Source organism: Nematolebias whitei, chromosome 22, assembly GCF_014905685.2.
Source record: "Nematolebias whitei isolate Nwh7 chromosome 22, NemWhi1, whole genome shotgun sequence".
Lineage (NCBI taxonomy): Eukaryota > Metazoa > Chordata > Actinopteri > Cyprinodontiformes > Rivulidae > Nematolebias > Nematolebias whitei.
In genome coordinates this window covers 8,675,641-8,685,741 of record NC_056519.1, presented here as the reverse complement: position 1 = coordinate 8,685,741, position 10,101 = coordinate 8,675,641, and the positions used below count along the sequence as shown (strand labels likewise).

At 40.4% G+C, this 10,101-nt stretch overlaps 1 protein-coding gene across 1 annotated transcript in view; it reads right to left on the bottom strand.

Moving 5' to 3' along the window:
* Positions 1-1,461: 1,461 nt before the first annotated feature.
* foxp2 (forkhead box P2) overlaps positions 1,462-10,101 on the bottom strand; it is a 58,243-nt gene continuing 49,603 nt past the window's right edge. The window contains exon 15 of the mRNA XM_037695781.1: positions 1,462-3,806. Within this exon, the coding sequence (XP_037551709.1) occupies positions 3,662-3,806 (145 nt within the window). The 3' untranslated portion in view covers positions 1,462-3,661. The remainder of the gene's footprint in view (positions 3,807-10,101) is intronic.

The window sequence follows — 10,101 nt, the reverse complement described above, 5'->3', positions numbered from 1 at the left end:
GGCAACACATTGCCTTGTCCCGCTCTTCTAAACAAGACATAGCTGCTCCAAAAAAAAAAAAAAAAAGCTTGTAACATATACATTAAATTTTAATTGTTTTTCCAAACTCTTTCCTTCACATCTCTGAAGTAGCAGCTCCTGAAACCTTTAAAGTGTAATGCCAGCTAGATTTCCATCGCTGCGCCTTTGTAGAATAAAAGATAGATGCGTAACAGCAGAGGGGGGAGGAGGGGAAATAATTTACTCTCTGATGCTAGAAGGTAGACAGCTGCTTTTTTCAAATTCCAAGTTTTGGTCCTTTATTTTATTCAGCAGTGAAATGCCATGAATACAGAAAATAATGTCTGTTACAATTCTCAACCATGACCTTCTAATGTCAGAGAAACTTTAACGTATGGACACAGTACACAGTAATGAGGAGTATCAAAACAAGTCTTGATCAGAAATAAAATTACAAAAAAAAAAAAAAAAAAAAAGAAGGAAATCACCATTTACATAAACATGTTTGCTACAGTCCCAATTTACTGTATACATAGGGGGGGTCATATTCTCACTTCTTAGAGAAGGATAGCAGTAGAAAGGATACATGACTCAACTGCCAGACATAATGCTTCATAAAGTATGCACAGAGGTACAAGCAATAAATACACACATTAGGTTAGGCCTTACAGCTACGCAAAGCAGATGCAGAAAAAAGCAGGTTTTGCTAATCTTAGCGAGCAATGAGAGAGAAACAGTAAAAATTCAGGTAAGTCAGAAAAAGAAACACAGAGTTCGTTTTTTTTTCCCCTCTTAGAAAAAAGTCTGGTAAATTTATGGGTCCACCAACATGTTTTTTTTTTTCTTCATTTTGTTTTTTCTTCTTTTTACATAAGTATGCACAGTTATCAAAATACAGACAAAAAAAAATCAACCCAGAAAATCCAGACAATCCTAAAATCTAGTGGAGGAGCAGATCGCAGTTCTGGAGGTCTTTCTGGTATTATGTGCAAGCAACTATTTTAGACTTTTTGTTTAACTTAATTTATATAAAACCCATGCAAATCTACAGGTAATATGCATTCTGTGTGGCTGACAGGTTTTTTCCCCTCTGAGGTAATGCACTCGGATGCATTTAGGCCATCATCCCGATGAGTTTCAAGATTTCCTTTTTATTAAGTCTTTTTTTTTTTCTTTCCAGTCCACCAAATGTTTTTTTTTTTACATGCATTTTTAAAACACAATACTCCCTTACAGGTAATCTATACATTATCATTCTACAAATGTTGCGGACAACCTATTACAATGCAAATCCTCCGTGTGTCTCGACGCAGGGAATGTAAACGTTGGTTCGAGCCGAGCGCAGGAAAATGTACCAGCTCTTGTGACATTCTCGTGCAATCTGGTAGAATTGTTCTGAATTTGTTGTGCAGAGGTAGAAGCTTTCAGAAAGCTTTTTTGGGTAAGTGGGAGCACCCTTTATTTTTTTTTTTTGAAAGACGCCTCGTCCTTTTTATTTGGTGAGATAAGTTTATTAGGTTTGTCGTCTTCAAGTCGTTTTGCTGACTCCAGCTCAGTATTGAAGGGATAATAAGCGTTTTGTTCCGTGTGTGTTCGTACAGTACTGCACGTGTCTGTGCGTCAAGCTTCTTGCAACGGGGCTAGAAAGCAACATAAACACAGTGTCTCCATTTTGGTCAGAGCGGGCAGACGCGTTGCTCGTTAAAAGCGCGACACAAAAGCCACGCCGGGTCTTTGACAGCATACATTTTCTGCCGACGGAAAACAAAGCATGGGAGAACGTGTGTGCGTCAGAGTCCGACATAGTTGTTTTTCTTTATCCCATACAAGAGGAGGCAGAATTTTGTGTAACTTTGGTTTACTGAAAACAGAAATGACCGTTAAAGCAACAACTCTTTTCTAGATGACAGTCTTGAGAGGAACACGACGCGACGCAGTTTCCACTAAAGTCTGAATCCGATAGAAAACGCTGGTTCGTCCGAGCGGAACACCGGCTGGACCGAGACCGTTCAGAAAGCGTGGCGCCCACTCCGCGTGTTGAGGGCTTAAATTAAAGCAAATACCTAGAAAAGGTTCACCTTTGATATCCTCTTCTGAAATGGCTCTTACAGTTTGCTTTTTTTTTTTTTTTGTTTCCCCCCCGTGGTAACCAAGTCACATCATTTCATATTACCTTGAAATCAGGACTTATTTGGCTTCACTAGATATATTTCATGTTTGGTTAGCGACGTTTTCAGTTTCGACACGGCTCGGAAAGAAGAGCGCCACGGAAGTAAAAGACGTGACGGCATCTCCGCCCAAAACAACACACCGGCTTCGAAGCAAGCAGAACAGAAAACGAAGACTCCCCGACGCGAGTGGCGAAACAAAAACGGAATAAAAACTAAAAATAAAAATAAAAAAAGAGCACAATGTTTCCGCACTTCTGTTGAGCCTTTTGGTTATGGTCGACAAAAACGATGCTTTCTATCTGCAGTACGCCTGGCAGAAGATCCCCCAAGGTGGACATTTGATCAAATCACACATGAAAAAATGAATAAAACCAGCATTTGTTTCTGCTCTTCTTCTCAACTGTGTATAGGGCTAAGTGAAACAATCCCAGAGGTTAATCCAAAAGGTAGTTTGCAGAACGAAAGCTTCTCTTCGAACGAGTTTAAAGTCACAGAAGGCGGACCAAGAGGAGTTTGGTGCTTCTGTTTATAAGCTATTGGCCATTGCTAGTGTTGGCTTTGGTTTCTAGCTGTTGCCTGTGACTGTTTGCAGGTAGACAAAGCTTTAAAACGCCGAGGTAAGACGAGCAAGAAAAGGACATTAAGCAGAAATGCATTTGTTTTGTAAAATGGTTATAGTTTCCCCCGATTCCAGTTCTTTTCAAACTTTTTTAATCACAAACATAAGACTGGAAGCCATCTTTTTTTTTGTTGTTTTTGTTTGTCTGGACAGTTGCAACAACAGTCTTGGTATCGCAATTTGGTTACTGGTGTGACTCAGGGAATGGCATTTACAATTGGTGGTGCCTAAAAACAGAACATTTGGGAATGAAAAATAAAAATGCTAAAACGGATACACTGGTTTTAATAATATTAATAATAATAGCAACATACAGGCAGTGACAATTTTCTGAGACTAATCCTGTGCAAATGATAACAGAGCAACAACTTGAATTGAACCAGCAATTGTCTCTAGACAATAACAACTACTGTGGGTCGGATTATTCACAAACATAAAATGTCTTCCTTTTTTTGGCAGTATACGAGGCCGCTAGCTTTCAGCAGAACATGATTTGCTTATTTGTCTCATGTTCTTACCCCCCATCCATGAGTTCATCATCCGTGTACTGTGCGTGGCCACGCCACCTCAACTATAGCAGGTCTCAGTTTGTTTTTGTTTCCTTTACGACAGACATCTCATGTCTGTCATGTTTGGGAATCCCAAAGCTCTGCGACGAAGAGTTCCTTTGGATCGGTCTCTATCCGGATACATGCTCAATAAATAGTCCCAGTGGTGAGAGATAAAGAGCTGTGGTTGGTTGGTGTTTTTGAAGTGACGTGGTTATTGTTTTATTTTTTTTGTTTTGCAGGTCTGTGTGAGAGAAACAGTGCGGTCGGATTGAAGGGAAACGGCGACCAAAAAATAAAAAATTAAAACATAAAACAGTCTATCACTCCAGGTCTTCTGATAGGTTCCCTTCCTCCAGCTCCCGGTCATCGTCCAGCTCCGGACTGTGATTGGCCGTCGTCACAAGTGACATCGGACAGTCGTCGTCGTCCATATTAAGCGGCTCCTCCTTCACATGAACAGGTGGCCTAATGAAAAAGAAGTCACATTTATTAGAGGAAAATGTTCCTATGGGCATTGTTTTACTGAAATGGATGAAACGACTTGCGATGCATTAACGAGAGTATGAAAAGAGTTCTTTAGTTTTCTTTACAGCTCTGAAATAAACATCCTATTGTTAAAAAAAACAAGGCTGACATTCAATCCAATTCAATTCAGTTTATTTATATAGCATCAAGTCACAACAGAAGTCATCTCAGGGCACTGAACAGAAACATTCATATACATTAATCCCTCGTTTATCACGGGGGATCCGTACCCTGTAGGAAGTAGGAATAGTAGTACAAATAGTGGTTTATTTTCGTATTTATATATGAAGGAGTTTTAAACTCTTCCCACACTCTTGCAATATTCTAAACAATGTTTCTAAACTTTAAACACTCTAAAAGAACACAGAATGTCATGATTTCAGCTCTGTGTCTCTGCTGCTCTCAGCCACCTGCAAGCACTCTTGGCCACACCCACTTCTCCGCTCTGCACGGAGAGCAGCTGATCAGCTGCAGCAGGAAGTTTATCCTGCAATGTGGGTTGCACAAAGGTTCAGCAGGTGTTAAATAATTTAAAATAATTTATCCATGCATCATCTTAACCCGCTTCTTCCTTTTTGGGCCGCGGGGGTCACTGGTGCCCATGTCCAGCTATCACTGTGCAAGGGGCGGGGTACACCCTGGACAGGTGGCAAGTCCATCACAGAGACACATAGACAAACCATTCACACTCTCACTCACACCTAGGGACAATTTCGAGTTACCAATCAGCCTAACACGCATGTTTTTGGTCTGTGGGAAGAAACCGGAGTACCTGGAGAAAACCCACACATGTACGGAGAGAACATGCAAACTCCACTCAGAAAGGCCCCCGGATCAGGATTTGAACCAAGGTAACCTGCTCGCTGAGAGGCAGCAGCTCTATCAGTTGCGCCACCGTGCTGCCTTAAAATAATTTATTTTAAATAAAAATTCCATGCTGATAGTACAGCTCATCCGTCAATCAGCCAATTGTGTGTTATGTCCAACCTTATTTTGAAAAATCGCGATAGAGCGAGTCCGTGATAAACGAACCGCAAAGTAGCGAGGGACTTCTGTTTATAAAAAGTAAGTTAACACTATTTAACTGAGGAGCGAATGACTATGAGTTTAACTTCATCGCAGAACTCTCATCTTGAGCAAGCACAAAGGCAACAGTGGAAAGGAAAAACTCTCTCAGGAGGAAGAAACCTCCAGCAGAACCAGGTTCAGGACAAGCGGCCATCTGCTTCGACCAGCTGGGTTTGGTAGGACAGGAAGTAGGATCAGGTCATTGGGTATCATGGACATATATAATCGTGTATCATCAGCATAACAATGAAAATTTATCCCATGCTATTTAATAACTGTACCTAATTCAAGGATTCAAGGTTCTTCATTGTCATTCGCATCACATGTGGTACAAGAGGTGGAACGAAATTGTGTAATCAGGGTCCCAGTTACATCCAACAAAAGTATACAATGTAAAAGAAAAACAGTAATAAGATCTAAGATATGAACTAAGAAAAACGTCGACTAAAAAGACGCTAAGCACTAGCAATAATGGAAGCATAGATAAAGAGTAGTGGTCCAAGCACTGAACCCTGAGGACCTCCACGACTAACTTGAAGAAAATTCATTATTTACATTTACCAATTGGAATCTATCAGGTAAATATGATTTAAACCAATTTAGAACCGTTCCTGTAGTTCCAACATCATATTCAAGTCTCTGTAGTAGAATATTGTGATCAACTGTATCAAATGCAGCACTGAGGTCTGAGGACATGTATCATGAACAGAAAGTAACAACCTTGTTGTTTGCAGGACGCTAATTGAACGCGATGCCTCACGTCGACTGTAAGTAAGCACATGAAAACTGCATGAAGAAACACAGCCGGTAACTGTGATGCTCCAGACATGTTTGGCATTTAAAAGTTTACTGATGACACCAGGTTGAAATACATGAAAAAGAAAAAAAAAAAAAAAAAACAGGCCACATGATAAATAATGGAGAATTCCTCATCCCTGAGCCCCCTGGAGCAAAGGCAGAGGAGAGGCTTTTTTATCTAGTTAATAGAAAGCACAGCCACTCGTTAATATGCAGAAGCTGTGCATGTCGCTCCTCAAGAGGAAAAACCGGCAGCTAGGTTCTGCCATTAATCAACTTCAGCCCCGGCAGTTCACTCGGACACAGTGATACATGTTTTTACCTCTAAATGGATGAATATCTTCAGCCGCTGTCAATAAGCGGCTCACCGGACGCCGTTCTCCTCTGAACAACAGAGGAGTGGGAGGACGGAGAAGAAGAAGTGCTGGGCAGCTAACAAGAATAATAATGCTGTCACACACAAACAAGGCGTAACATGATCCGGGGCTCGAGTCGGGGAGAAGGGGTTTGTGCAACGATGATAAATCTGACAAAACCTAATTATTTCTGACACATCGGATGCTTCTGGAACTCCCCCAAGACTCGGAAAGAGGAGAGGGAGCCTTATCAAGTGGTGGTACGTTAGGATGCGCCTCTCCTGGGCCGCCTTCATCAGTTGAAATGGGGAGGGCAGGCGAGAGGAGGGGGGGCTTTAGATTTGAAAAGAATTTTTAAAAGGTACAGATGACTTTAATATTCTGAGCCAAATACTGTAAATTAATATTCTGATGTGGTGGGTTGAGAGGAGGAGGCTGATCTGAGCGGGACGATGAATATTTCTGTTTCTGTTCCTCAGATTTACAGACTGTACATACTGGGGGGGGCAGAGGTACAAAAAAAAAACCCGTGAAACCAAAGTGAAGTCATTCATTGAACTCTTTTACTACAATATTTTATTTATAGGCATTAATTTAAATCCAGCACAGCTTGGACTGATCCGTGCAGAGAAGTTGTGATGAACAAAATAAAGACTTTGTGCTATAAATACCCATAACGTTTATTTACATAGTCCAGAGCTGCTCATTGTGACGACTTGAATTTGCACACTAAAGCTTATTTTGTAAAAAGCCCCTTTTAATATTTATCTCATTAGGATGTTTGTAAGGCCCAGGAGAAAAAATATGCACCGGCGTATGTCGCAGGCTTGAGATTTCCGGCACTTTATTAAAAAACATGGACGAGTCATTTACTGCCTAATGGCCAGCTGCCATTATCGAGTCACTCAGGAGTGAACGCTGCTCTGGACGTGGCGTAATAAATACCCGGCGCTCCGTGTGGATGTGCTGCGCTCACATCAAACGCAGATTAGCGCCGGCAGTCGTGCAGAGGTTAAGTCGGGGGATGCAAATACGGTCATTAGTCCGGGGGGGTCCGATGGTGAAGTGAAACACGGAAGAAGACGGAACGACGGAGACGCTCAGAGCGCACAAACACCAAACAGAGATGGCTTCCAAGATGCATCCCATGAATTGTGTGACATTAAATAATGGTGTGAATGTTTATGAAGCAATAACACTGTTGTCGTCCATTTTTCTTCCGTACGATTTTCCGCTTTATGAAATATTTAACCTTTTCTGCCATTTTTTTTTCCTCATAGAAAATGAATTGAGCTCATTTTACATCCTTCAAATCTTTAGATACGTTAAACTTTTACTGCTCCTCTCACATTTTGTTCTGGTTCAGCTTCTTCCAGCTTCCTTGTGCAAATGTAAACATTTTTTCAGCTATTTTCAGATAATTTCAGCAGTTTTTTCAGCTGTTTTGTGCTCCTTTCAGATTCTTTCTACTAACTAGAACATTTTTGTGCTTCTTCTAACTTCTTTCTGCTAATTTCAGCTTGCTATGCTCTTTTCAGCTTATTTCTGCTAGTTTACGCTTAAGCTACTATTTAGCTGTTTTATGCTAATTTTAGCTTTTTCAGCTAATTCCACATTTTTTCCCACTTTTGTCAGCCTAATTCAGTAAAAAAAAAAAAGCTCTCTCCACCTCCTCCTTGTAATTTAAGCTTCTTTCTACTTTTTTAGCAACTTTACCTGTGTTTCCAATCAGCTGCTCCACACTCAGACCAGGACTGGGAAATGTCTCCTTCATGTCCAGGAACTCTGCCAGAAGACTGCCGTCCTCCTCCTGATAGCTTCTGGATTTGACTATCGTAAGAAACTGCCCAACTGAGACAGTCCTGAGTAAACCTGCTTGTAAACACAAACATGTGTCCATGTCTTTTTGGACTTATTACAGTTTAAAATGTCTTCAATGGGCCGTTAGCAATTGGTTAGCTACTCTAATGTCAACGAAGCCAGATTCTACCAGGATTTATTTAGATTTTAATGTTTCCTTTCGGATTAAAATCTAAATATCTGGCTAAAAATTCAAATACTGTTACAGCTTTGACGATATCTGAGCCCATCAGCTTTAAAGTAAAGTTTTAAAATTGCATGCAAAACATTTATTAGAAGAGTTCAGTTTCAGCTAAACAACCATACTTTTTCAGAACAGTTCTGACACTTTTAGAGCTAAATTATACGTCTATAATCCTCTGATGAAGCATGTTGCATTCAAAAAGTATCACAAAGGTAACAATATCTCATTTTCTGTCTTCCCAAAACAATAATAGCTGAATCAAGAAGTTTGAATAAAATTACTTTAAACACCATTTCTGTTCAGTGCTCTGAGATGACTTCTGTTGTGACTTTGCGCTACATAAAGAAAATGAATTGAAATTTGCAGCTGTTTTTATGCTACTTTAAGCTGTTTCAGATAATTTTCAATTTTTTTGTGCTAATTTCATCTTTTTTCAGGCCAATTGATGAAACATGTTCTTTCTGCTTTCTTCTGCTAATTTAAGCTTGTTCTGCCTTTTCAGCTACCTTTTTAGCTTTAGCTAATTTCAGCTGTTTTCAATAAATACAAGCTTTTCATGGTAATTTCCGCTACTTTCAGACTAATTAACTTCTTTCTGCTAATTTCAGCTTGGTTTGCTACTTTCAGCATATTTTTGCAAGTTTCAGCTTTTTCAGCTACTATTTAGCCGTTTTATGCTAATTTTAGCTTTTCAGCTAATTCCACAATTTTTAGCTAATTTCAGCTCTTTCCACTACCTTCTGGTACTTTAAGCTTCTTTCTGTCTTTCAGCTACTTTTTAGCCACGTTTTGCTAATTTCAGCTATTTTTAGCTAATTTCCTAATTGTTGTATTAATTTCTGCTTATTTAACCTAATTCAGCTAATATGTGTTCTTTCTGCTTTCTTCTGCTCATTTAGGCTTGTTCTTCCATTTCACCTACATTTCCGCACTTTTTTAAAAAGCTAATTTCAGCTGTTTTGCAGCAAGTTCTTCTGCAATAAACATTCACACTGCATTTTCACAGGAAATGCAATTTCTCTAGTTTTGTTTAATCTGTACATTTAATTAACAAGTAAAAGGCGCACTTTACAAGTTGGGAGCTGTAATTGTGGATTTAGGTGTTTCTTGGAATTACTGCTACAACTTCTGTTAAGCAAAACCCCTTAGGGTGGTACATGAGTGTATTACACATGCATACTCACACACACACTCAAGTGCACGCTAACCCAGCATGGCCCAGGGCGAGCCGGTCTGCGGTTAAGCAGATATCATTAACCTTTAGACATTTAGGGGAAAGAAGAGGTTCGTCTAACTGTTGAACGGACTCGGTCGTGCCGAGGACTCTCCTCCTCTGATGGGTCGAGGTGACGTGCCGTTTAGTTTAGTGCTACACGCCACTCCATTATTTAAACACACGCTGCACAAGGCAGTCGTGGAAAACACACTTCTTCCATTTTGAGGTTGTAGCGGACTGCGTGAGGGCAGTCTGGGGAGGGGGAGGAGGGGCGGCTGGGTGCGTCTCATCCTCCGTAACTACTTCTGTCAGTGTCGGGGGTGGCGTGGCCACAGAAAGCAGGAAGAAACAGAAAAAACGTCTTGGCTGTCCTGCTGAAAATTAAATGACCTTCGGGAGTGGCAACACAGGGATCCTGTCTAGTGCTGGGCAGATTTGCTCCACTTACCACCTCATTTCAGAGGAGTAAACACGTCCAAATGTATAAACGTAAAGACGCTCGGTAAGATTAAGCAAACTCTTATTCTCATTAATATATTTAGCCTCATAGGGCTGGAATGCATCCTTTATCCATTACAGAAGTGGTTAACTAATGTCATCCGAGCTTTGATGGACAGTAGGATAAGAAGCGCGTCTCTAAATGCTGCCTTCACTGGTTTAGATGTTCCTGAAAGTCACACATGAATAGTCTTTTCTGAGCCACATAAAAAGGGAGAACTGTTTAAAGTTATTAATGCTACATTTTCCAAATAT